The sequence below is a fragment of the Penicillium coprophilum genome (genome assembly GCF_028826855.1).
Source record: "Penicillium coprophilum strain IBT 35676 chromosome Unknown utg000002l_segment0_segment1, whole genome shotgun sequence".
In the NCBI taxonomy this organism is placed as follows: Eukaryota; Fungi; Ascomycota; class Eurotiomycetes; order Eurotiales; family Aspergillaceae; genus Penicillium; species Penicillium coprophilum.
This window is the reverse complement of record NW_026622722.1, coordinates 2,963,731-2,989,403: the sequence shown is the minus strand read 5'-3', so window position 1 is coordinate 2,989,403 and position 25,673 is coordinate 2,963,731. Positions and strand designations below refer to the sequence as shown.

The following is a 25,673-nucleotide window of genomic DNA, read 5'->3' as shown; positions in this document are numbered from 1 at the left end:
AGAGAGACTGGACCTTGTTAAAGGAGGAAATATGCGGCACAATCTACGCCACTTCAGACTTGGTTCTAATTGGCCTGCAGCCCCTTCTAGAAGAATAGTCGGGTAGAATGTTTTGAGTCCTAGATGTACTTGTTCACATGACTTGCCCTTTCTTTCCAGGTTTCATGGCGAAGTGAACGGCAGAAAAATTCATAATTCAGGGCTTAGGATTGAGCGTCAATGATCTCTGTTCTGAAACCGAGCAAGTTGGGAGCTAATATTCAGGGAATGCCGTGGAATATCTTTGCATGGCGGTGAACTCAATAAGAATCGAGTGCAATGGCATAGATTGTTTGTGGACATATAGGGCAAAGTGCAGATTCACTCAATAACATGACAGGGGTAAGCAACGTCTGGTGGCAGTATTCCTAGCACACAGCCCAACATGAGACTCTCGCAAGAGTAATATAGACACCTTGGAGAGATAAAAGCCTGAAGCATGGCCGTGAGGTCAAAGCATCGCTGTCTACTTGGAATGTAAGACCATCTGACCGGTAGACGGATTCATATTCCATGTCTACAAGGAACTGAGCCTCTCTACAATGTAGTTAGATGCACCAGCCAATACTATTCTCTACTATTCACCTCATGAGTCAATCCCAATAAAGCCCCCTCTTGTGGGTTTGGTCTTTTAGAATGTCCTGCCCTAATACCGTCATTTGATGCTACCGTAGAAGATAGTTGAAACGTGACGATTCCAAGACTGATAGTCGTCCAGGCGATAATGACTAGAATAGAAAAGAGGTCAAGAGGCAATCGATACTTGGAAGCTATTTGCTCCAGAACTAATCGACCTTCTCTCACTTGAGATCAACCGACAACCACACACTTTCCTTTCCTCCACCACTCTACCTACTCCTCCACCATCCCACTTTCTTATCAGTTTATTCATTCACTACTTCACTTGGAGAAGTTCTTCTTGTGTACTCTATCCATATCTCCACGAGCCTCTACAGCTTCTCAGCTTTTACCCATTCGTTGTGCATCAGCTTGCTTCAGGACTCCATCCTCCTTTCCGCTTTGACTTACCCTGAAACTGCTGATAATCCCACAAGCCGACTCATCATGGCTTCATCTTCTCACGGGGTGTTCGACGTCCTCTGCGAGCGGATGGACGGCACATCTATCTCCTCCAACAAGAATGGTCAACACGAAAATCTCTCGTCTTCGACCGTCGTGGTTCCAACCCTCTCATCTCTGTCGCCGGAGTCAGATGGTAAGGACCCATTCAGACTGCTGCCATGGTTCGCCATGGAAGACATCATCCTACGACTGAAAGATCTGCCAACGCTTCATCAGTTGTACCAAGCTTCCCCAGCCGTGGCTGACTACTTGAATCACACACCGGGATTCTTTCCCAAGGTGGTCGAAGCATTGATGGTCCGCTGGTATTATGGCATTGACTTCAGTCCACACCCAGATACCACGGTCTTCTACCGAACACTAGTCTATCTATGGTGGAAAGAAGAATCCGTCGATACCGGAGGGCTTGTTCCTTCAACGCAGAATCCATTGCCGGCCAATTTCGGAGAAGACGGGATTTACCATATCAATACCTCCACACTGTACGGCTTTGAACCGCGAGCCTGGGTCGGAGAGACTCCCCTCCCGCCTGAAACACCCCCACAATGCTTGCGACGGCTATTGAGTCTATCGAGCCGAATCCGTCGGGATGCACATGCATTCTTCCACGGCTGTATGTACTTGATCTCAGCTTCGAATCTTCAGCGTCTAAAATACCGGAAAAAGCCTTGGCCAACCAACGGGACTCGGCCTCAAGGCATCCCTATCCACAATCGGAATATAGACCGAGGGATACTCTCTTGGGTGGAGGAACAGCGATTGGTGCAGGCGCTACTGAAACCATACATCTTTTCTGAACTGCAACGCATCGTGTGTCAGAAAAAGATTTTGAATCCCGATACAACTCCCGATTTCGCTGGTGGATGGCTACGGCATACAACGGAGTATTTGAAGGAAGGCAACGTGATGGCCTCTTGGGCAGATTTTGTCGAAGGCTTGAGAGAACCAGCGCACCTTGAACAGCTAGCGTCCGTGATTTATTGGTTAGATGAAGGACGACCGATGCACGGCAAACCACTCAAGGGCAAATGGGAGTTTGAAACCTGTTGCCCATATCTCTACAGGCACGACCTTACGAGAGAAGAACGCGTGTGCATGGGAGAGGATCCTATGAAGCAACGCTCGGCCACTGGGTCCAATTGGGCACAACATTGCGAGGTTGCGCCTCAGTCTGGCATCAAGGAAGCAGGCTTGCAAGGCAAGTTCAGAAAATTTGGAGTTTCATTTTGGCACGATGAGACAATGACACGTTTGGGGCTTCTCTTGCCTCATCTGACGAGCGAAACTACCTGCAGAGATATGGCCTTTAGGTGGACATCGCTCTTGCAGCGGCGGCGCAGAAGCTATAACAGCACGAATAAGTTGCCAACCAACCGAGCACGGCCAAATCCAAATAAATCAAACCACTAGGTCTGATCGAGTCACCTCTTTCAGCTACAGAATGAGCACCTTCGCATCGGATTGCTTCCATTGATGGAAGTCAAGCATCTTCAGATATTATCTACTTTCTCTTCTTCGATTTTCTTCATTTTCTTTGTGATTTATGCAATTTTTGCTTGAGATACTGGCGTTATGGGAGGAAGCAACAAATAAAAAAAATTTACAAAAAAATTTACATGCATGCTTGGAGCATGTCTTGGCCGTGAGAGAACGGTTGATTTGGTTATGGAAAAATGGCAGAAAAATACCAAAAAAAAGGATAAAAGAATACAAAAACATGGACTCGTCCATGGATACATACATACCTCCTAACTAGTAGAGCGTAATCTGGACCTTTTGTTAAATGTTTTGTATTAATGTTGGCTTCCTTCATCACTCGAGTGAATTGTATGTCTTAACTAGATCTTGGGTCATCGGTATCTCCATCACCCAGATCCTGTGACAACGGTGGAACACGAAATGAACATGTTCTATTGGTATTCTAAGGTGGGTGTTGGAGAACGAGGATGGGAAACAATATCTGAAAAAAAAGACATCTTTGAGAGAGATAGCCGAGAAGACTTGAAGGTCTGCTTTGAAGACATCACAAAACCGCAGAAGCGGCCGACTACTCTTATCTGATCAAGCCGGCACTACTACTTACAGATGTGCAACTTCAACCTTGAACATTCACATTCGCAACTAAGCTAGATAAGGATGAAATACACAATCTATTCAATCATGATAGTTTGATCATCCCGCTCAATCGAGGTTTCCTTCCCAGGGGTAACATGTATACCATGAGCCTTTTTCAAATGTTGGTTGAGGTTCCATTTTCGAGAGAACCCGTTCTTATGTCGAGTACAGGACCTGACAGGGCAGAGAATATCCACTTTCCGATGAGGACCCTTTCCAACGCCTGGTTTGACCGTCTTTGGCTCCTGATCGACGGTCTGCTGTTCTGTGTTCTCTACAGCAGGTTCCACTGGTTCTGGCGGCGCCTCCGGGGCTGGGGATGGGGATGCAGAGGGAGGAACAATTGCAGGAGTCATGTATGTTTTCGAGCGACGCTGGCTTGGTATCTTCGCCTTGGCCTTGGCCTTGGGTTGAGCTTCAGGTTTGGATTTGGGTTTGCGCTTGTGACTTGGCCGGGCAGCTGGCTCAGGGCTTGGTGGCGCCGAGTCACTCTCGCTCTCGCTTTCGGTGTAGACATATTCTTCTCGGGAATTTGCCTTCCTTTTCTTTCTGACCCTGCCTTCAGGCATTATACGGAATTCCATGTCTTCACCGAAAAGGTCTGCGCATCGCTTTGAGGCGCGCATTACCGCAGGCGCGGGGAGGTCCATCATTGATGCCAGTCCCAATACTTCACTCCAGTCTCGCAATTTGAGTCGGCCCTTGTTGTGATGATCGCCATCACCAGAAGGGGAGTTGCGAGATTGTGCGCGGGTTTGGGAAACGTCTGGCAAACTTTCATCTTCGGTCTCGACTCCAGTGGATATGCGTGCACTTTTGGAATGGCGTGATGTTTCTCGCTCATGAGACTGACGACCACTTCTTCGACCACGCGATCGACTTCTACTTCTGCGTTTGTGGCTCTCTCGAGTCTGGTAATCTTCTTCGTCCGAATCAGTCCATTGCTCGTCAGCAGAGTCTTCCTCGTACTTGCGACCTTTCATGGCGCAATGCAGCCCATAGAGTAGCCGGTCTACCTGTGAGATCACATTGCGGACTAGTGGACGTAATTGGCGAAGAGATTTGTCCTCATCAATTAGGACTGTCGGCCGGAGGATTCTTGTATCGACAGGCTCTTGTCCTTCTTCTTCTTCTTCTTCTTCTTCTTCTTCTTCCTCCTCCTTCTTGGCCGATTCATCTTCCATAAGTTCATCCCCGTCATTCAACTGATCCTCCAAAGTATCTTGAATTTCTTCAAAATCCACCTCTCGGGCCTGAAGGGCCTCCTTGGAGGCCTTCAGTATGAACGCGGTGAGGTATTCCTCCAATTCCGCACTAGGTCGGGGATCAGATTGCATTTGATACCTATCAGGGTCATCCATTATTCTTTGGATGACCTCGTTGGCACGGGGAACTTTTGTTGCATGAACAGGCCATGCAGCCCATCGCTTGCTCAGATGGAGTGGCGTTTTTTGGACGACTCCAGGGTTCTTCTGCGCAGCATCCCGGGCTCGCCTGCGAATCGCATGGGCATTGTAAAGATGAGCGGCCAAATCCCTGGTTCGGTTGATGACCATTGCATTGTATGCTCCGATATCGTCGGCGTTGTAGTTCCTCCATGAAGTGGCATGCCCATCAAATAGATTAGGACGCTCAACCCCAGGTCGTAAGTCAAGACCTCGGTCAACTACGTAGTAAATTGGGTCATGCTGAGACTGCTGTGCCCTTTTTACGCGTGTGCGACTTCTACCACGATCACCTTCCTCATAGCTTTCGTCATCAGAGTCATCCTGGAACGCCAAGGGCTGCTCTCGCATTATCATATCAAATTCACTTTCGACTTGATCTAGTGCCTCATCCATGGGCTCTGCTTCGGAGAGTGGCTCTAAATGATCATATTCCTTGATGGGGCCTCCGAAAAGAGAACTTCTTGGCGGTTCTGGCTGAGAGGAAGGTTGCAAACCGACATCACTGCTTGGGCCTCCAAATAATGATTGGTGTGGCTGCGCAGATTGCGGTGGAGGGAGTTCTGGCCAGGGAACCTGACTTCCATATAAAGACGACATGTCGGGAGGAAACTTTGGTCTCTTGCCGTTGTATGCGTAAAAGGTTCGGACCAGTAGTGCCTAGATATCACATAGATGCGGATTTTTATTGGACAACATCCGACTTGAAAATGACGAGAGCATCCAGTGCCAGGTCGCTCGGTAATCAGTACTTTAAATAGTGAATTTTGACTTTCTTCTCCGACTTTAATTGTTCTTTGGTGTTGAAGATGTCAAAAATTCCAGGCGGGTGGATCACTGACGCAGTCACATGATCAGTATACACGATCCTGTCCAGAGTATTTACGCTAGTCCCAAAAAGGCAATATACATATTTTAAATCAGTCTCTTTTGTTTCTACCTTTATGATTCAATTTCAGCTTTGGAGGCAGATCATAGACTCTATAATGCCGATGATGGCTCGGGGCTCGATCAGACGTTGGGCCACAGCAATATAAGCTGCCGTAAATACTAGCAAGGTCTCGGTGAGAAGTTGAGACTTTCTAAAAGGCAATGCATGATACGATCAGAACAGGCCGCTAAGGTTGAAGTTAGAGTACTGAAGAGTATGAATATTGTTACGGTAGCCTGGATCGGCTGCGCGCAGTGCACGGTTAGTAGCAGAACAGGCCGTGTTAGACGCTGTCACTATCTGGGTGGCGAGAAATCTAGACCACGAGGCGGCGGGACAACAAATAATAGTGACAAGCAAACAATTTTCTAGATCTGGGCAGTTTCCAATGGGGGGAAAACACTCCTAATGAAAGGCGACTCATCATTATGCAGCCCGTTAGCAATGACCCCGACGAAGACAAAAATCCAGACGAATGTATACAATTAAATCAACGCCTGTAAATGATGTGTCTGGGATGCTCTGCTTTCCAGAACCCTCGGGGTTGGCTTCTCGTTGGGGTTTAGCGGTCTCCACAAATCTGAAGACCAATCAATTCGTGTCATTCTCCCAACTTGAATCTATATCTTGCTTGGTGAGTTTAAGCAATGGAAATCGGAGCTTCTATCGCATGAGCCATTGGCAGAGAGACATGTATTGCACACATAAAGTAATGATAGCATCTCCGTAGTAATATAGACAGAGGGCTCTATCTAATCTTCCAAAACGAACGAAAGTAACAAGTCAATTGTCAGGAAGCAAAGCATAACCACTCTCCTTTTATTATTTTCAACCCGCATTCTAGAACCAATCGTGAGGAAGAAAGAGAGGCATGGAGTCTTCCCAAATGGAGTTGGTCAGAGGACGCTTGTTGGATCCATCGGAGTCCATGATCATGATTTGACCGTAGGGCTGAAAGGTCTCATCGTATAAAGGACACTCATACTGGAACCCATACATGCCGGAGGACCACAGAATTTTCCCATCCTGGCGCCAAACGGCATGTGCATCGTTAGCGCCGCTGGAAGTTAGGATACGAAGATCAGTGCCGTCAGGGCGGATGGTGCAGACATCGTAGTTAGTCGGGGAAACCTTGCGGGTGAAGAGTATGGTATCTCCATCGGGCGAGAAAGTAGGAAGGTTATCCCAGCTACTGGTGAGCTGGGTGATATTTTTAGTCTCAATGTCGATGACTCGTAGACCAATATCTGGCTCATCGCCGTACTTCGCAGTGTCGGCACCCCAGACGCGGTAGACGATCCGTTTCCCATCGTGAGAGAAGCTGGGAAACCCTGTGTTTAGATCCTTGGTGTTATTGAGATATAGGTTGCTGGTGGTGAGTACCTCGCTGTAGGTGCCATTTGCGGTGGAGCGTACAATCCAGGCTCCTCGCCAATCACGCGCCTCAAACCAGGCTCCTACTCCAAAAACAATCCATTCGCTGTCTGGGGACCAGCTGGGGTTGAACGCGCCGGCCAAGCCTTCGGGAATCAGCGTAGTGTCTAGGAGAGTGGTATTATCAGGCTTGTAGACCAAAGAGAGCTGATCGCCCTCTACGTCAAAGGTAGCAATGGAGCAGTTCCCAAGTTGCTTTTCAGTCACAGCTACGCGATCATCTGACGAGAGTTGAGGGAACACATCAGTGAAGCGATATTCCCAGTCCCTGTCCCAGCCGTAAAGCTCCTTGAATAGCGGGCGGATGGACCAACCAGCCTTCTCGTAAACCACGTACTTTCCATCGCGTGACCACGACGGAGAGCGAATAGTGGTATTATAGTAGGTACCGTTTGTGAGGTATAAGCCCTCCTTGAAGCCGCCCTTCAGATGGTACCCAATGGTAGAATTCGTGACGTATTGAGGAAAAGTCTTCACACCAGGACCACAGACCTCCATACGACGGTCATTGCCATCGACTCCAATAGACACAATTGTGGAGTTAGCAAACCCCACAAGCTCAGGTCGATGTGCATCCCACGTCGCACTACGGGTCATCTCGTAGAATATGAGGCGCGTGCCATCAGGTGACCACTTGGGGGACCCAAGGCAATGGGCAGCACGGCGGGTGACACAGCGAAGGTCTGAGCCATCAGGGCGAATAACATAGATACCGAGCTCTTGGGTGTGCTCCCAGCCATAGAGGCCCAGGAAGGTTTGATTTCCGTGACCATCCCACATTGTGTTGCGGTCTGAGGAAAATGCAAGCCAATCTCCGTCTGGTGACCAGGCTGGACGGAAGTGACCATGCATCATGTCCTCATCTGCCCGATTATACGGGAGATCGGTGATGTTCCACTCGGCACCGGTCTCTAGGTTCTTGACCCAAATGTTAGCGTTGTAGTTATTGGCGGTTGAAACATATGCTGCCAACGTCCCATTGGGTGAGATTACAACGCTGTCTTCCGCTGCTGGGGACGTCACAATCGGCTGGAGATCGGAGCCATCTGGGCGCACACGCCAAAGATCGGAGTTTCCATCACCGTGGCGCTCACTGGTGAAGCTGATCCACTCACCATCGGGGGAGAAATCGGCGTGGTATTCATAACCGGGATGTTGCAATAGAGGACGCTCGTTGGTGCCGTCCGCGTTGGCGATGTATATTTCTGAGGTGCCGGGGGCAATGCGGTTCATTAACAAAAGGCCCTTTTTCCCAGCCGCTGCGGAAGGCATAGGAGATGGAACACCTGTAGTTGACTGGCTTGGAATGCCCCCGCGACGCAGGTGAGCATGGAGGCTAGCACCCTTGCCCACCTCAGTACCCTCATCTTGAGCATAAGGGCAGCTGGCTAACACAGGGGCGACAGCGAGACCCGCTATAGCAGCAATTCTCAGACGCATTTCAAGTGACGTCGATGGCCTGAGCAAGTCAAGCACCTCGGATAAACGGAGCGATATCCAGGGATCTTCCAATTGAAAAAAGGAGTCGAGAGTACTACCCGTGAACCTAGTACATAGGTGATATGAAATGTGGGAGCGAAAACCCGGAAGGTGCCACCTCCATAATGTCTTATATCCATAGATCTGAGGTTCCCTTGGGCGGCCCATCAAATACTTTGCTTGCAAATGATCTTCTCATAACAAATCTCTCGATAGATAACCTTCTAATGGAACTTGTCTGAACCAGCAACTTACTCATTACCTTGCATCAATTGATATTCTGCGTACTAAATGCAGGCCAAGTCGTTCTTACCTCTCAAAATAATGATTTTGATTTCTCGAATAGAGGGTTAGTAGACATCCGTACAATAGTCACAACAATGGTATTTGTATATATTATCACTGGTACAACCCGGCAGCTGAATCATTGTTTCCGCGTAACAGAACTCCGGGCATTTTACTTTCATCAAGCACTTCCTACCAAATAAGAGGCAATTAATTTACTACTTTGACTATCAGAAGAGCAGGATTAGTCTGGATAGACGCTGAATACTGCCCAGGTAACCATAAGCCTGTCATCGATTTGCCACGTTTTGGGCATAGAAGGCATTAAATAATATAGAGGATAATATATCGGACAGATTTCTAACGACTAGTCATATGTTATATAGTTCTACGCTTCAAACCATAACTATCAACACGAAATGATGCATGATGACTACAAAGACGTGAGGTATGCCAAATCGGAGTTAATAACCTGCCACTAGACCTGGATGGGCCATCCATTTTGTACAGCCAACAGATATTTATCCCATACATACTTTCCCGAAATTGAAGTAGAAGTATACGTGCTGACCTGACCTGATTTAACTTTTCCCGTCTATGAGATAGTAGACGTCTCGGGAGGTTTCACAAATTGTCCATGTGTTCAAAGCTGACATTGAACTAGGTGCCCGATCTGGCCAAGGTCGTCAATCTGGCTAGACCTGTCATGGTTAAAATAATTCATCTCAATATTAAACCCGACAACCTGGGGATTTCTCGGGTATAAATGTGGGGTGGCAAGTGGTTGAGACTCGGAGCTGTTGGATAAAGACATATCTTTCGCCATTCACGGTTGGAATAAGTTCCTCTTCGTATAGGACATGCCAGACATAATAGGCAAAAAAAAAAAGGAAGATAGATAAATTAATAAATAGAAACAGGAAAGCGTAGATTCGCTCTATTCTATCCATATACAGATTGCCAACACTCAACTGGCGAATCAAAGCCTGGTGCATTCTCCCAAACCTGATTCCACAACAATTCTCGAGTCCTTATCGAATGTCACCATAAAACTCTTCCACTTTGCCTGTCCAACTTCTGTTTTCTCTTGACCGATGACGGAGCTCAAAAACCCGCCATGTGTAACGACGACAATGTCAGGCCTTCCACCATCCTTTAGTTCGTTGAATTTCTGCTCCAGTCGACGCTGGATTCGGGCTCCGCGCAGCTTCAAGCACTCAGAGTCACTAGCGTAAAGACCTTCCTTTGCCGGGAATGTAGGGTCCATATCTAAGAGCTCCCAGGGAAGATCATAAAACTCCGTATGTAAGATAGCGATATCTGAACCAGTGTCACATGGTCGAGCTGAGTGTGCCTGCACATCTGGTTCTAACAGAAGATGCGCACCATTTTGAACCCCGACCCCGGAGCCTTGGGCGTAATATGTCTCATCGATAGTTTGCTGGAAGCCCAGGCGGGCTGTTTGAAGAGTGCGTCGGAGTGGAGATGTCATCACTAGGCCAACACTGTCCTTGAAGGGAAAGTCTTGACAGAGTTCCAAGCATTGTTCAATCCCTTTCTCTGTCAATGGTGGGTCGTGAATGTTTGTGTCATGTCCGGGATTGTGTGTTCCCTCTGCGTGTCGGATGAGATGTAACCGGAAAGACATTCTGGCGAAGGTTGGACAGTGAATCTGTGACCGAGTCGGGAGGTTCAATAGAAGGATCAAGATGAAAATAACGATAAATCCCATAAATACTCTCATTCTCTAGAATTGGATGATCGGTATAAGTATGGGGCCCCGAAGCTTATATCCGACCTTGGGAAATATCAACCGCAGCTAAGTACACTCGGACTTGGGACCGGAACCTTTCCGATTGCATTCGGACCAGTTAAAGGACAGGCTACGGATCAGCTTCCTATATGAGTATACTTGTATTTGATCAAACGACAACGTACAGAAGGGTGGTAAAAAAAAATCGATCGCGGACGATTCAAACCATCCCTAACCTTGAAAGCGATCCTGAGAGCTTGCACAAGCCGTGGAAATGTACTATTGGGAGGAATTACCGTCCTTCCCGGAGTCTCGTTTCTTCACAAAATTATTCTCAAAGTCAAGGCCAGCATCTTGACGTATGATACCGTATCCGGACGATGAATCCAAAGGTCGGCCGCCATGTGCATCTGCAAATTCCTTCGCCCGTACCATATTATCCATTACCACCTCGGCAACTTTCAATCTCGCGCCGACATCTTTAGCATAAGTGATGCCATGTTGAACATCCTTGATACCGAGATTCAAGTTGGACTGAGGGAATTGACCTGGAGGATATGGTCAGAACGAGAAAGGAAAACTCGAGGATCCTCGATTAATTTTTGATTCACAATCATACCTTCCTCTGGAATGTAAACGCCCTGTGTCATGCGCCTGGAGCTGGAATACATCATTCCAAAATTCATTTCAAGCAACTTTTCAAGCATATCTGCGCCAAGGTCACTTTTCTCCGCTAGCACATGGGCTTCTCCTACAATCTCCATGGCTCCTGCGACGATGAAATTACTGGATACTGTCAGTGAGATGATGCTACGGCAGCATGTATTGGTCGCAATCTCACCCCAAAGTTTTGAGCAGAGTGGCCTTCTCGGGCTGATCTGACACAATCATCACGTCTCGAGCAATGACACCTTTCCCGAAAGGTGCAATTTGATCAATGGCCTCGCTTGGGCCGGCCATGGCCATAAGCACCGTACCACTTTGCGCAGCAGGGGTAGCCCCGAAGATAGGTGCTAGTGTAGTAGATGAGAATCTGCAAATCATGACCGTTCTGGGCTCACTTACCAGCAACAAAGGACGCATTCCTATTCTTGAGTTTTTCATCTGTCTCCTTCGTTGTACTAGGATGGACGGTGGTAGTATCCACGAACAACTTTCCATTAATATCTTTGACAGCCAATATTTGGTCGAGGATAGCGTTCAAAGCCGCATCATCGCTGGTCTGTTGGTCAATATCAGCGCAAAGGTTCATTCTGAATATAGAAGATCCGTAGATGTCTCAGTAGAACCAAATTCAAATTATATACTTACAGATATGAATATCAGGTCACATTCGGTGACGAGCTGGGCGACAGACTCGCATCCAATAGCCCCAAGTAATGCAAGTGACGTGCCACGAGACGGCGTCCGATTCCAGAATCTCAATTGAGGTTTTGTGCCTTCTTGTAAAAATCTTTGGACATTTTTCGCCATTGCGAGTCCCATACTCCCGAGTCCTAGGAGAAATTAGAAAAGTCCATTCAGATTATTTTTCATTGCGGTACCTATCCATCCCACATGTAGTGGTTTGTTCGATCCCATTGTTGGTGATGAGTTTGGTTATAAGATGTATGTACTGATGCTGGTTCCTACGTGCAAGTTGTTGACTTGTTTCAAGGAATCAGTAAATACACCTGGTCGGGTGAGATCTCGGATGTGACCCGAGGGATGACTCACAATACGCTCCCGGCCCCAGCCCCGGGGCGCCGAACACTCTGGTTTTGGGCCTAAAGCATCCCGAGCTGGTGCCCACTAAGATGAAAAGGGTCTATGAGATGTGGGATATTGAGCCTATAGGTGAATTTGCTCGGTGACCTGTGGTTGAAGCAAGATCATCACAAAGAAGAGTACCTCTGAGCAACATCATGACTACAAAAGGACAGACAAGAGTATGTGATTGCTAGCTCTAACCTACGCATGTTCAAGTGAGTGCACATAAAGTTGTTAAGACAGGAAAGGCACAGGCCAATGTGAAAGATCAGGAAGCTATGCACAGCCGGGTTGACAGAATATTCATTACAATGAGCTACCAATGTTTCCTATACCTGATGATACGTCGATCAGTCGAACTACACAGGCTTTCAAGATGGAAATAAAGTTATACATATAACTGGGGTGTTAGCCCATAGATAGCATTAAAACTTCACAAATTTTGAGGTGCCTATACATGGGACATATCCAAACCGCAACGCCCGGAAAAAGCACTATTTAACATGCACAAATGACCCGAGCTTTAGTTCTTCTCGCCCTTCTCACCCTTCTCAAGCTTGCGTCTCTTGGAACGCAGCTTGGCGGACTCGTCGGCGGTCTTCTTGTTCGAGTACATCATCTTCTCAAGCAGCTTGCGCTTCTTCCGGCTCATCATCATCTTCTGTCTCTCGAGCTCCTCGTCCTCGGAGCGCTTCTTGGCGGCCACCTTCTTGGACTTGGAGGATCTCTTCTTGGCAGCTTCCTCAGCGGCGGCGTTAGATGTGAAAGGCAGACCAGCGGCTTCGGCCTCGAGCTCCTTCTGGTGTTGAGTGCGAGCAGCCTCCTCATCATCCTCAGACTCAGATGCGGCTTCCTCCTCAAAGCCACCGAAGTCCTCGACCTCCTCGTCAGACTCCTCATCGCTCTCGTCGTCAGTGCCGGCGACATCCATGCCTCCGTCAACGGATTCTGCATCGGATTCCTCAGCAGTAGCAGCCTCGACCGCGGGCTCGTCCTCCATCTCCTCGTCGCTATCAGAGGCCTCGGCGGCAATTTCAGCTTCATCTTCCTCCTCCTGATCGGCGAGGCTGGCGCGGGGGTCGTAAGCGCCGCGAGTAGCCTTAACCCAAGGGCTCAAGTGGGGTGGGAGAGTGGCGCCGGGTGCGTAGAGATCAGCTCGGAGAAGCTTGCCCTCGTTGATGCAGTCCCAGACCCACTGGGGCTGGACGTAGGTACGACCAGGGATGCGGCTTCCGGGCTGGATCTTCTGGACGGCATTCTCATCGGCAGCGGGAATGGCGGGAAGAGATTCCTGAGGAAGCTGGGGACGATCAACAATTTGGTGAGTGATGCGGGGATCGGTCTCGTCGTGGGTGAAAGCTCCATCGCCCAGTACGGAGGCCCATCCAACGCGCTTGCAGCCGAATGAGCGCAGAATGAACTCGATGGGAGCCTTGGGCGCTTCACGGGAAATGTAGAAGACGAAGGGGGCGAAGAGTGCACCGGCCTCGTTGCCGCTCATTCCAGGCTGGGGGAGGGTGTCGGCTTCGGGAGCAGCGGGCTCGAAGCGGTCGAAGGCATCCGTTGTCTCGTCGGGCGTAGTGTCAACCATCTCCTCATCCGCGCTCTGGTCCAAACCGGCCTTCTTGATCACCTTATCAACCTTGGCTTGAAGTTCCTTGGAGACTTCCTTATTGGAGTTGCCATTGCTCTGAGCCTTGCTAGCCTCGAGGGCCTTGGGCACCTCACCCACTGCCCGGCCCTCAAGGGTGAAAGCCGCCAACTCGGCACCGTTCTCGTCACTGCGGGTATCGAACTTAGGGGGGTATCTCAATCCAATCGAGGAGTACAGGCGGAAGTTGACGAAGCCCAGCAGGGTGGTGTAAAACTCGACGAAGGTAGCCATGATACGGTAATCGACGTCGCCATTGACACGCTGGACGAAACGGTATGGCACGAGCCACATGATGTCTTGACCCTGAATCGTGGCCTGGTAGTAAATACCCTTAATGGAAAGGAAGGATCTGCGCAGAGAGTTGGTCATGATCAGGTAGTGCTGGAACTCGTGGCAAAGGCGTTGGCAGAGCGCAACGGTCTTAGAGGGAACATGATCTGTGGATGGAAGGGTAGCGAAAAGGAATAGAAGAGACAGAGCGTCGTCAAGATCACGGAGGGCATCGATAAAGGTCGGGTAGCGCTCTTTAATGACATGGTCCAAGGTGAGTCTCGGGGCGTGGTTCTTTTCTAAACGGGAGGCATCGCTGACTTCTCCGCGGCCGAGAGAGCGGGCAATCTTTTTCGCGAGTGACTTTTGATCACGGAACTTGTTGAGCAGGGGCTCGTGTAGCAAATATTGAATGTCCTTGGTGTAATAGAAGGTGGTGTTGGGCGTGGATGTCTTCGAGGCCTTCTTCTTACTACGGGGCTCGCGAGGATAGATACCTAATATCGGAGACCATGTTAGCCTTTCGGTTCATATGGCATAGCGATAGAAGAAAAAATTACCCTTGAAGATACATAGTCGGCGGAAATCAGGCAAAGAAATCTGAAGTTTGCGCACGGCCTGAGTTCTGGTAATGTAGTTCTTGGCTGCGCCAGAGGTACCTGAAAGGAGTGTTAGTAAATTCAATTGAAATCCTCGGCTCATTTCAGCATACCCTTCTTCTTAACTTTGCCCATGATGAAAATTGGTTGTCAAAAGATCTTAATGGACTGCTGATAAGAAGAAGAAAATTTCTCGATAACTTTTTTTTCTTACCGCAACAAAGGTGGTCCGTGCCCGAAGGCGGAGAGAGACCGTTGGGTCCATATGGACCAGCTGGAATCAACAACGAGAACACTCATCCCGTCATGGCTGTAGACCGACGGAAGATTGCTGTGTTCGGCGCGGCTTTCGTATTGCGCTTACTTCTCACATGTCTTTTTCCATCATTGCCTGATTTGTTAACGGGGAGAGTCGAGGTTTCAACACCCGTCAATAGTTTCAAACGCCGTACGTGTCTCCGACCATTGGCTCCGCAGTCTATAAACTAATAATTTGCAGTGCAAGAGGGCCTATTCTTGTACACAAGAAATGTCTCGCCTTATGATGGTGGCGTCTTCCACCAGGTTCGTGGATATAGACCCCTATGACTCGGTTTCTTGAATTGACAATCCGATCTGAACGATCTAGGCACCGCTCCTGTTACCTCTGTTCGCTTTACTCCCCGATGCGAATAGCTCGCCCTTACCAACATCAATCTTCTATTTCCTTGTCGACCTTTTGAATGCGTATGCATTGATAGCCATTTCTGCGTCGGGCCAATCGGTCAAATCGAGACTACACTCGGCAGTCCGAAAACATGTCCGGTGGGATGGAGTGTCCGTTGCAGCATGGTATGCCTCTCCAGGGCCGGTCAATCATATATGATTGCTTGCTGATCAGGAAATAGGTTTTTGTTCAATCCTTTCACTATTGCGACATGTTTAGCGCGGTCAACCAGCGTATTTACAGCATCAGGAATCCTCTTTGCCGTTTCCAATGCTGTCAGTGGAAATAGCATCAATGCGATGCTAGCCCTGGGATTCGCTTCATACCTGTCTTTATACCCGGCGCTGCTCTTTGTTCCTTTGGTCCTGCTTTGCTACGACCAACGCTCGGAGAGACCAAACCCACCCAATGTTGGACCTTTCGTTGTTCAACACGCTGCCCTACTACTGGCGAGCGTGGCCGGCTTGATTGGTCTCTCGTGTCTGATCACTGGTAATTTCTGGGAGTTTATTTCGGCAACGTATGGGTTCCATCTTTTGGTTCCAGACTTGACCCCCAACGTGGGGCTATGGTGGTACTTTTTCATTGAGATGTTCGACTCATTCCGAGAGTTCTTCCTCGGCGTTTTCTGGCTTCACTTGGCCAGCTATGTAGGGGGTCTTACGGCTCGCTTCCGCAGCCAACCCCTATTTGTCATTACCTCCCTCTTGGGTGTCTTCGCCATCTTCAAGCCATACCCTAGCATTTCGGACGCGTCATTGTTTTTCGCGTTGTTGCCATTATACCGGCACCTTTTCCCACGTAAGTATATCCAAAAATCGAGTATATATCGGAATCACCTCAGCTAACTCGGCACAGTGATGCGTTATACTTTCTTTGCTGGCTCGGCAATATTGTATTCCAGCCTCCTCGGTCCCGCTTTCTACTACCTTTGGATCTACGCAGGATCCGGAAATGCGAATTTCTTCTACGCTATCACCCTAGTCTGGAGTCTGGGCCTCTCCATCCTGCTTGCTGACACCGTCTTCGCCGCTCTCAGAGATGAGTGGGAGCAAGAACACCCAGAACAAGTGGGCGCAGAGGTGCGGCAGGTGTAATGTATATGTATTGACTTTTGAACATGCGCCATTCTCATATCAACTATTAGCATTCAAACCCTTAACAAAAAGATATCCCGCTGTTATAATTTTAACCTCTTCGATAAGATTAAATAATCCACATCCTTAATAGTCCCATTTCGCAACTTGCGCGGTTGGGGCGAGTACTCATCAACCTCATATCCAAGCCGCTCATAGAACCGCCGAGCAGTCTCATTCGACTTGAAAACCGTCAACATAGACTTCTCCAATCCGACAGCACGGCCGATTCCCTCCATCTGAGCCATAAGCAATCTCCCAGCTCCCCGACCCCGGGCCACCGCCGACAAATGAATCTCGTAGCAATAAACAACCTCCTTTCCGTCCTCGTAGGTAACCATAAATGATAAAAAGCCGAGAAAATTCCGAAAACCTGTATCAGATGACGCAACAGGCTCATCGCTTTCCTTCAGTGGAGACGGAGCATTGTTGTCGACGATCTCGCTTTGTTTCCCTCCCGGAACTTGCCCGCTAGAATTACTCGAATCATCCGGCATGTCCCGCAGAATCAAGAATTTCATGTCGGGCAACTTCATCTCTTTCCGCTTCTTGATACGCGACCAGCCTACGCTCGACGCGATGTATGCTTCGCTTGAGGTTTGCTCGATTAGGTCCAAACATGCTTCCAGATCAACCGCGGAGATTGTTGCAGCGGAGTAGACATCCACGCGTGGTTTGCAGGCCGTATCTTGCCGTGGCTGGACTTGGGATGGATGGGGTTGATCCGTCGCATCATTTTGGGCTGGTTCTCTTGTTTGTGTGGGTGTAGTCACGTATTGAGCGATGAATTCGCCAATGGACAGTGCGTTGGTCTGTTCTACCAGTAGGACTGAACGGTCATTAGTACGCGTCATTCATTATATATGGTCGATACAAGCAAGTCAATACAACAAGCTTTGAGGCTGAACCAGGCTTGCGAGTGTGGTATTTACTCACTTTTGCTCGAGGCGCGTCGGGTTGTAGTTCGCGGTCCTTTGGCTTTTGGTTTTGTAATTCGGCCTTCTTTCCCAGATTGCATAGTTCAAAGATATCTGAGAGGGTTTTTGATAAGTCCAAAATTAAGTGCAACTTGAATATAAGGATTTGGGGATAGCTGAAGAATGTGGGCCGGCGACCCCGGACTTTGACCGTTGCCTGTTAACGGGAAATATACGCGCATTGACTTGTTCAACTTCGAATTATTATGCAGATAGATCCTGTTTCCCAAAAATATTCTCATCATTCTCCACGTACTAGGATATAGTATATAGAGTAAGTATGGTGTGAAGAATGCATAAGGTGCTTCTTACGCTTCAAAATCAAGACGTTTTTGGTTTTCGGTTTGTTCTTCCTGTTTTTATATATGCGACTTCTGAAGCCGAGAGTATCCATCTTGTCTTGTTCTTTTCCTATCCTTAATCACCAGATTATTTTCTTTAATCTCTCCGTTTTCTTCATCCTCAACCCCACTACACCCTAAATCCAATTAGCTGGATGCCCTGTCAGTCTTAGTGCGGCTACTGATGGCAATACGCCCTGACAAGACTAGATACGCATGAAGCTACATCTGGCAAAGAAGATTAAGCGACGAATTTCCTATCTGAGTAATAGGATTTGTGAGGCCTTCTAATTAATCCTTCCGTCATACACTGGGTGGATCTTTCGCCTAAAGGAGACATATATACGTCAGGGACTCCAAGATTATAAATTCCCCCCAATACCATTTACGTTCACCTCTTGTAGCTATAGTAAAACATATTAGGAAAAATGTCTCCTTCCACTATGAAACAATGGGTCGTTGAGGGCAAGGAGCACGGCTTTGATGGTCTTGTTTACAAGGACGCTCCTGTTCCGAAAGTCGGCGAAAATGAAGTCTTGGTGAAGCTCCAAGCTGCGTCACTGAACTATCGCGATCTCACTATCCCAAAGGTATGGCCTTGAGAGAAGTCGATAATCTTTTGATTGAGTTGTCTGCGAAAGGCTACTACTCCGCCATAACCAACTTCTAACCTCTCCAACAGGGTCTCTACCCATTCCCTCTCAGTCTTCCTGTGGTGCCAGGATCGGATGGCGCGGGCGAAGTAATTGAAGTGGGATCCAAGGTTTCTCAATTCAAGAAGGGTGATCAAGTCGCGACTCTCTTCAACCAGGGCCACCAATACGCCGAGATTGATACATACGCAGCGGGTACTGGCCTAGGTGGTGTGATCGACGGTACTCTGCGCGAGTATGGCGTATTCAACGAGCAGGGTCTTGTCAAGGCTCCAAGCAACCTTAATGCCCGCGAAACTAGCACTCTAACGTGCGCAGCGCTCACCAGCTGGAATGCATTGTATGGTCTGAAGCCTTTGAAACCCGGCCAGATTGTTCTTGTGCAAGGAACTGGTGGTGTTAGTATGTTTGGCCTGCAGGTGAGTACTGGGCTCATTTATACTCTTTGGGAATGGACACGGCTAAGACGATTTGTTTTAATAGTTCGCCAAAGCTGCTGGGGCGACTGTTATCGCCACAACATCTTCTGCCCAGAAGGCCGAGAAGCTCAAGAAGCTCGGTGCTGATCACATCATCAACTATAAAACCGAGCCCAACTGGGGTGATGCTGCTCGCAAGCTGACTCCTGGCGAAGCTGGTGTGGACTATGTCATCGAAGTGGGTGGTAGCGGAACTCTCAAGGAGAGCCTCAAGTGTATCAAGTACGAGGGTATCATCAGTGTTATTGGGTTCCTTTCAGGCGTGGACCCCAAGACACAGCCCACTGTTCTGGAGGCATTGACTCACATCTGCACCGTGCGTGGTGTTTATGTGGGTAGCAAGGCTCTCATGCAGGATATGATCCGAGCCATCGAGGCCAATGATATCCACCCTGTGGTAGATGACAAGGTGTTTAGCCTTGACCAGACACGGGAAGCATATGATTACATGGTAGGTCATTTCCCATCTATGAGTGTTCACATGCTAAAATATTGGACTTTAGTGGGCCCAGAAACACTTTGGGAAGTTGACCATCAAAATCAACTAAGAATGGGAACCGGCTAGGAACGTGTGCTTGCTAGCATCTATACGATCATATGTGAGCACCATCTGTGTACAGAGCTGGCAAGGAAACTGCGAGAGAAAAGGAAGTGTAACTTCATGGGAACAACAGCCGGTGGCCTAGTGGTAACATGACAATGTGTACTACGAGGGAAGTGCCTCAGATCTTCCACTACTTGACTGTTCCGGTTCGATCCGTCGAGACCGCGCTTATGACTTCTTTTTTTCTCTTTTTATTTCTCTGTTTAACCTATTACTTCTCTTTAAATGGATAGGTTGATAATGGAGATCTGCAATACTTGACCCCAGTGTCTCTGTTGGACATCTTTCTGACGTGTATTTTTCAAGACTCTCAATATTAAAACTGATTATTCCAAAATAATTTGCTGATAGACACTTCCCAGGTTGGGGGTAAAGGCATTCTGGTTGGTAGACAGGGCTGAGAGCTTCCCCGCCACTTCCCCTGCATGACTTAAAACCAACCACCTGGAAGCTCCCTTCTCTCTGTTACACTCAAGAAGCCTTCTCTAGCGTTGCTTCTGGTATACTTGATAACCATTTTTGTTGACGATCCTCTGCTGAATACCTGTGTCAACCACCTTTTTTCTTCAATGCAGGTCAACAAGGGAGATATCTCCTCAACACTCCCAATCAAGGGCAGCCAAAGTACTCGGCAGTCACTGGCACCATTTGTGCGCCCAGCTCAGATGGCCATGTTTGCACGAGTAACATCCTACCCCCGCTAGGGCAAATCACTTGTCACCAACCGGTGCAGAAAGCATTACAGTCTAAAGAAGATACCGTGAGTCCCCCAAACATGGTCGACCACATTTGATGTCGCTAGCAAGACTTCCCTACAATTATTGAAGTTGAAATGAAAAAGCATACTGAAATCGTCAACAGCTACGTTTCACGGTCACCATCGAGTCCAGTAGCTCATTCCCCGCACAATCATGGGAAGCGCAGATCTGGCACAACATCAATGGACCCAAATGGGGATCTCTACCATTGCAGAGTTGCAAGACAGATCATGCCGCTCTTTTGACCGGAGATGACAGCGAGTACAACTATCATCGTTATGTATTCTCAGAGGTAGTATCTCTGCCAGCCGCAGGCGGTCATGCACAGTTCACCGTGCGCTTCAGAACTGGTCCAGATACGGAATGGCAGTGGGCCAATGAAACTCACCACGTGAGCGATGGTGAAATTGTATATAGTGCACGCCACTCTGCTTTCGACGAGGCTCTATCTACGGAACTTGCAGCGCAATTCCCCAAAGAACAGCTTGAGAAATACATCGACACCCTCCACGAGGACTTGCAGATTCAATCACGGCCTAGTGAAGCTCCTGGTTCGGTCCTCTGGGCTCTGTCTGGCGATATAGATGCTGTTCAAAACGGATCTTCAATCATCAAACAAGTTGCACTTGGGACCCCGTCGTCAGTGGTGAAGTATTTCTCATTGGTTCGTGTTTGGAGCCCATGGTTGGGTCCTAGACATGGCAAAGACAACTTTCGACTTACCGAAGATGCAATACTTTGCTCTTTTCTGCGCAGAGATGGCATCAATCTTGTTCTACTGGCTGTTTCGGGAGTCAATGATGTTTTGACTGTGTTTCAGTCAGGAGCAGAGGGTGAAGTTGTCATCTCCGCAAAGAGTGACAATTCAGAAACATCAAAGTTCCATGTGCTTGTCAGCGCCGCGGAGAACTTCGAAGTTGCCATGTCTGCGGTAGTTTACGAGGCACGGAAAGTAGTCAGACCTTTTGCAGATCCGAGTCATCTGGATCTGAAAGATTCAGTCCCATCATCTCCCCTTGGTGATGATATAGTCCTTGTCGAGAAGGATCCAAGTGCACAGTGGCTGTCCGAGTGGTTTGACGGTCTCACATATTGTACCTGGAATGGACTGGGGCAGGATCTCACGGAACAGAAAATCATGCATGCCCTGGACTCACTGAAGTCTAATGGGATCAACATCACCAACCTTATTATTGATGATGGTTGGCAGACAAACGACAATGAGAGTGAATCTCAGTTCAAGCAAGGCTGGAAACAGTTTGAGGCACATTCAAAGGGATTTCCTAAAGGATTAAAGCATACTGTAGGAGCTATTCGTCAAGCACATCCCAATATTGAACATGTTGCGGTCTGGCATGCTTTACTGGGCTACTGGGGAGGTATCTCACCAGATGGCGATCTAGCTCAAAGATTCAAAACAAAGCGAGTGAAGATCAAAGATCCCGCCGCGAATGGACCCATTGAAGAGAATCTTCCAGACGGAACGATTCTCGCCATTGACCCCGAGGATATTAAACAATTCTATGAAGACTTTTATAGTTACCTTACATCTGTCGGTATAGACTCAGTCAAGACGGACGCACAATTCTTCCTCGATCTTCTTGAGGACGCCGAGGACCGCCGGCGATTCATGACTTCTTATCAAGATGCATGGTCTATCGCATCACTCAAGCACTTCAGCACTCGGTCAATGTCTTGCGGATCAATGACCCCCCAGATAATCTTCCATTCGCAAATGCCAACCAACAAACCGGCGCTTCTACTGCGGAACTCTGACGACTTCTTTCCAGATGTTACCGCATCTCACCCGTGGCATGTATTCTGCAATGCCCACAACGCACTATTCACCCGTTACTTGAACGTATTGCCCGACTGGGATATGTTCCAGACGAGTCACGCATACGCATCATTCCACGCAGCTGCACGATGTGTTTCGGGAGGGCCGATTTATATCACCGATGAGCCGGGTAAACACGACTTGAGCCTGCTCGGTCAGATGACTGCACCTACGGTCAAAGAAACCACGGTGATCTTGCGTCCTAGTGTCATCGGACGCACGATAGACATATACCACGACTACAACGAAGGGAATGTCCTGCGTATTGGAAGCTACACCGGCTGGGCCAAGACCGGAAGTGGAATTATGGGCCTTTTCAATATGCAGTCTGCCGAAGCCTCGATCATAGTCTCACTGATGGATTTCTCGGGAATTCACGAGGACTCCGAAGGCCAGTATATCGTGCGCGCACACAGCAGTGGTAGGATCTCACCTCGCATGCGGGCCTCTACCCAGAAATCTGTGGTGTCAGTTGTTTTGGAGCCAAAAGGCTGGGAAATTCTCACCGCATACCCGATTCGGTCGATCCCGCTAACGGGAGGTCGTGGTGGAAATCCCTCTGGTGATAATCTGACACATGTGGCGGTGCTGGGACTTTTAGGAAAGATGACTGGCGCAGCAGCTATGGTAACTTCGGATACATCTGTTCTTGAGAACGGCCGTTTGCGACTCAATATCAGCTTAAAAGCACTGGGCACTCTGGGGATCTATTTCTCAGATCTCCCAAACAAGAGCATCGCAGAGAACTTCATGGTCATGATTCTAGGACGGCCAGTTCCACAGAGTACAGTGTGGAAACAGGGTGGGGAGAATGCTAATGTGCTGGCAATTGATGTATTGACAGCATGGAGATCCATGAAGTTGGACAGTGGATGGAGTAACGAGGCCTTTGTACAGGTTTTTGTAGGCTGAGTTGATACCTCAGACCCAGTTGTCTTTAGGCTTTAGTATCGTATGTTTCTGGTAGAGATAGTACTATTCCAACACAGCATCCTTTCTTTACAATGGAACCTGATGTATACTTCTGTGGCCCTAAGCCCTAAATTTGGTCCAGATTGGGAAATCAATCAGCATGTCGGTGATAAGGGCCGCATCATTGATGTTCCGGACTTATCGAAAGAATCTCGGACATCGGGATCTATTGATCGCGTCCAGACTTGAGTTCATTGCGTGCCGTTTCATTAATATTCGCATTCATAAACCGGTCCAATGCGGCCAAAGTCGACATCGCTCGGCCTAGCGCCATACCGCACCCTTCTCGCCCCTCACCGGATTCCATGCGGAGCGCGCAGCTTTGCCGCAACAACAGCGATTCCGCTACGCGGTGACGGCAATCGGCCAGCATTGTCCGCTTTGCAGTCTAGCACATGCTTTCAACAGCAGAGATGGATTACGCAAAAACATATCCAGCGCATGAAAGAAGGTGAGAAGGAGTGGGCTGAGTTTGCAAAGGAAATCAAGGCCGGGAACAGGAAGAACTTCGCGCAACACCTTGAGGAGCGAGGATTGATTCATGATGTTGTCGGGTATGTTACATCGCAATATGCTAAGCCTCATGGTATTGGCTGCAGAAAATTCTTTACATGGATCGCTAATTGTTTTCCTTGGATTGAAGTGAACGGGAGCTGCTGCATAAGGTCTTGACAGAGAAGCGGGCTGGAATATATGTTGGAATTGACCCGACTGCCCCCTCCATGCACGTTGGACATATGCTTCCTTTCATGGTTTTGGCTTGGGGATATGTCTGGGGCTTGCCTGTGACATTCCTTGTAGGTTGCCTGCAACTTCGGGCTCAATTGAATACCTTTACTAATGCCCTATAGCTCGGCGGTGCTACCTCTAGAGTTGGCGACCCCAGCGGACGCCTCAAGGGCCGAGACGCGGTCCATTCCTCTATCCGAAAAGCAAACATGGCTAGCATGCACATGCAATTGAAGAAGTTGGGCTCTAGCATTGAGCAGTACGGCAGAAGACACGGCTATGAGAGACACCCTATGTGGAAGCGGGCGTTGACGAACAACAACACTTGGTGGAACTCGATGCCTTTCCTCGAAGTGTTGAGAGACCTTGGCGCTTTCATGCGACTTGGTCCCATGCTCGGCAGAGATACGTGAGTTTTGGCAGGCCTGACGGTGCTTCTGTCGCGGTTCACTGATGTTTTCTACTAGTGTCAAGACACGATTAAGCCAAGGCGATGGCATGTCATTTGCTGAGTTTTCCTACCCTATTCTCCAGGCCTGGGATTGGTGGACGCTGTTCCAAAAGGGCACTCAAATCCAAATTGGAGGTGCCGACCAATATGGAAATATCCTGTTTGGCATGGAGGCTGTCAAGTCGATCAGCCGAAACACCGCCGACGAACAACTTCGCAACCCATTAGAATCAGAAATCGATCGGCCGATAGGTTTCACCACGCCGCTACTGGTAGCTCCGTCCGGCGAGAAGTTTGGCAAGTCTGCCGGAAACGCTGTCTGGCTCGATAAGGACCTGACTTCTACATTCGAACTTTACCAGTTCTTTGTGCGCACACCTGACGACGTTGTCGAACGCTACCTCAAGCTTTTTACTTTCATCCCCCTACCCGAAATCGCTACTATCATGGAGGAGCAGAATAAGGACCCTTCCAAGCGCGTTGCGCAGCACAAGCTTGCCCTTGAATTTGTCGAACTTGTTCATGGCAAGGTCGAAGCTGATGCCGTGGCTCTCCAACACCGCCAGCTTTTCCGTCCCCGATCCTCAACTGGAGAGCCCACTCCTCTTCCCAAGTCATCCGGTCTTTCCGCTGGTCATCCCCAATCTCCCACCGCCGGGTTCCAGACTCCCCAGTCCGGGAACCCATATGCTCCCCAAACAAACTGGGCCAACATGGGCGATATCAAGGTCACCCTTCCCGAATCCCTTGTCTTCAACCAGCCGTTCAACAAAATTCTGTGGTCAGCTGGCCTTGTTTCATCCAAGAGCGAGGGACACCGAGTCATAATCAACAATGGCGCTAAAGTCGGAAGTCGTCCTGGTGATAGTGGTCCCATGTCGGACCAATTGTCTTTCACACCCATCCGGCCTTGGGAGGCCGACAAAACTAAAGAATTTGTCTTGAATGGCAATCTTCTGATGCTCAAGTTGGGCAAGTGGAAGCTCAAGGCCGTTCACATTGTGACTGACGAAGAATTCCGCGCCCAAGGGCTCACAGCTCCTGGTTGGGAGACTGAGGCCGTTGAGCCGACTGAGCCGGCTGAACCAACCAAGTCGGAATAATGTAAATCTCCGCTAGATCTGTAATTCTACAATATCCAATCTGTACAATAGTATAAATATTAGAAAGTCATCAGCATTTGAAACCATATAC

General features: G+C 48.6%; 11 protein-coding genes across 11 annotated transcripts; 5 read left to right on the top strand and 6 right to left on the bottom strand.

Moving 5' to 3' along the window:
• Positions 1 to 1,104: 1,104 nt before the first annotated feature.
• N7500_003194 (uncharacterized protein) lies at positions 1,105 to 2,532 on the top strand (the record flags this gene model as incomplete). Its single annotated transcript, XM_056674340.1, has 1 exon — positions 1,105 to 2,532. One exon carries the CDS (start codon positions 1,105 to 1,107, stop codon positions 2,530 to 2,532), a length of 1,428 nt encoding a protein of 475 aa, XP_056534865.1.
• A 740-nt stretch (positions 2,533 to 3,272) lies between these two features.
• Positions 3,273 to 5,282, bottom strand: N7500_003193 (uncharacterized protein; the record flags this gene model as incomplete). The annotated part of the gene is made up of 1 exon (XM_056674339.1): positions 3,273 to 5,282. The coding sequence occupies one exon, from the start codon at positions 5,280 to 5,282 to the stop codon at positions 3,273 to 3,275; it is 2,010 nt and encodes a 669-aa protein (XP_056534864.1).
• A 1,171-nt stretch (positions 5,283 to 6,453) lies between these two features.
• N7500_003192 (TolB family protein) lies at positions 6,454 to 8,487 on the bottom strand (the record flags this gene model as incomplete). Its single annotated transcript, XM_056674338.1, has 1 exon — positions 6,454 to 8,487. The coding sequence occupies one exon, from the start codon at positions 8,485 to 8,487 to the stop codon at positions 6,454 to 6,456; it is 2,034 nt and encodes a 677-aa protein (XP_056534863.1).
• A 1,303-nt stretch (positions 8,488 to 9,790) lies between these two features.
• On the bottom strand, positions 9,791 to 10,459 carry N7500_003191 (phosphoglycerate mutase family protein; the record flags this gene model as incomplete). Its single annotated transcript, XM_056674337.1, has 1 exon — positions 9,791 to 10,459. One exon carries the CDS (start codon positions 10,457 to 10,459, stop codon positions 9,791 to 9,793), a length of 669 nt encoding a protein of 222 aa, XP_056534862.1.
• Positions 10,460 to 10,843: 384 nt separating this feature from the next.
• Positions 10,844 to 12,145, bottom strand: N7500_003190 (NAD(P)-dependent oxidoreductase; the record flags this gene model as incomplete). The annotated part of the gene is made up of 6 exons (XM_056674336.1): positions 10,844 to 11,112; positions 11,184 to 11,350; positions 11,406 to 11,577; positions 11,630 to 11,786; positions 11,876 to 12,060; positions 12,109 to 12,145. 6 exons carry the CDS (start codon positions 12,143 to 12,145, stop codon positions 10,844 to 10,846), a joined length of 987 nt encoding a protein of 328 aa, XP_056534861.1.
• Positions 12,146 to 12,836: 691 nt separating this feature from the next.
• Positions 12,837 to 14,971, bottom strand: nop7 (mRNA-binding ribosome synthesis protein NOP7; the record flags this gene model as incomplete). Its single annotated transcript, XM_056674335.1, has 3 exons — positions 12,837 to 14,734; positions 14,798 to 14,896; positions 14,950 to 14,971. 3 exons carry the CDS (start codon positions 14,969 to 14,971, stop codon positions 12,837 to 12,839), a joined length of 2,019 nt encoding a protein of 672 aa, XP_056534860.1.
• A 171-nt stretch (positions 14,972 to 15,142) lies between these two features.
• Positions 15,143 to 16,639, top strand: N7500_003188 (GPI-anchored transamidase subunit GAB1; the record flags this gene model as incomplete). The annotated part of the gene is made up of 5 exons (XM_056674334.1): positions 15,143 to 15,284; positions 15,336 to 15,400; positions 15,465 to 15,667; positions 15,724 to 16,343; positions 16,401 to 16,639. The coding sequence occupies 5 exons, from the start codon at positions 15,143 to 15,145 to the stop codon at positions 16,637 to 16,639; spliced, it is 1,269 nt and encodes a 422-aa protein (XP_056534859.1).
• Positions 16,640 to 16,722: 83 nt separating this feature from the next.
• On the bottom strand, positions 16,723 to 17,696 carry N7500_003187 (N-terminal L-serine N(alpha)-acetyltransferase NAT4; the record flags this gene model as incomplete). Its single annotated transcript, XM_056674333.1, has 2 exons — positions 16,723 to 17,507; positions 17,615 to 17,696. 2 exons carry the CDS (start codon positions 17,694 to 17,696, stop codon positions 16,723 to 16,725), a joined length of 867 nt encoding a protein of 288 aa, XP_056534858.1.
• A 728-nt stretch (positions 17,697 to 18,424) lies between these two features.
• Positions 18,425 to 19,676, top strand: N7500_003186 (zinc-dependent alcohol dehydrogenase family protein; the record flags this gene model as incomplete). Its single annotated transcript, XM_056674332.1, has 4 exons — positions 18,425 to 18,586; positions 18,679 to 19,068; positions 19,133 to 19,579; positions 19,632 to 19,676. 4 exons carry the CDS (start codon positions 18,425 to 18,427, stop codon positions 19,674 to 19,676), a joined length of 1,044 nt encoding a protein of 347 aa, XP_056534857.1.
• Positions 19,677 to 20,301: 625 nt separating this feature from the next.
• On the top strand, positions 20,302 to 23,239 carry N7500_003185 (putative raffinose synthase protein Sip1; the record flags this gene model as incomplete). Its single annotated transcript, XM_056674331.1, has 3 exons — positions 20,302 to 20,415; positions 20,466 to 20,492; positions 20,594 to 23,239. The coding sequence occupies 3 exons, from the start codon at positions 20,302 to 20,304 to the stop codon at positions 23,237 to 23,239; spliced, it is 2,787 nt and encodes a 928-aa protein (XP_056534856.1).
• Positions 23,240 to 23,536: 297 nt separating this feature from the next.
• N7500_003184 (tyrosine--tRNA ligase MSY1) lies at positions 23,537 to 25,582 on the top strand (the record flags this gene model as incomplete). The annotated part of the gene is made up of 4 exons (XM_056674330.1): positions 23,537 to 23,853; positions 23,943 to 24,096; positions 24,151 to 24,437; positions 24,496 to 25,582. 4 exons carry the CDS (start codon positions 23,537 to 23,539, stop codon positions 25,580 to 25,582), a joined length of 1,845 nt encoding a protein of 614 aa, XP_056534855.1.
• Between the last annotated feature and the right edge of the window lie 91 nt (positions 25,583 to 25,673).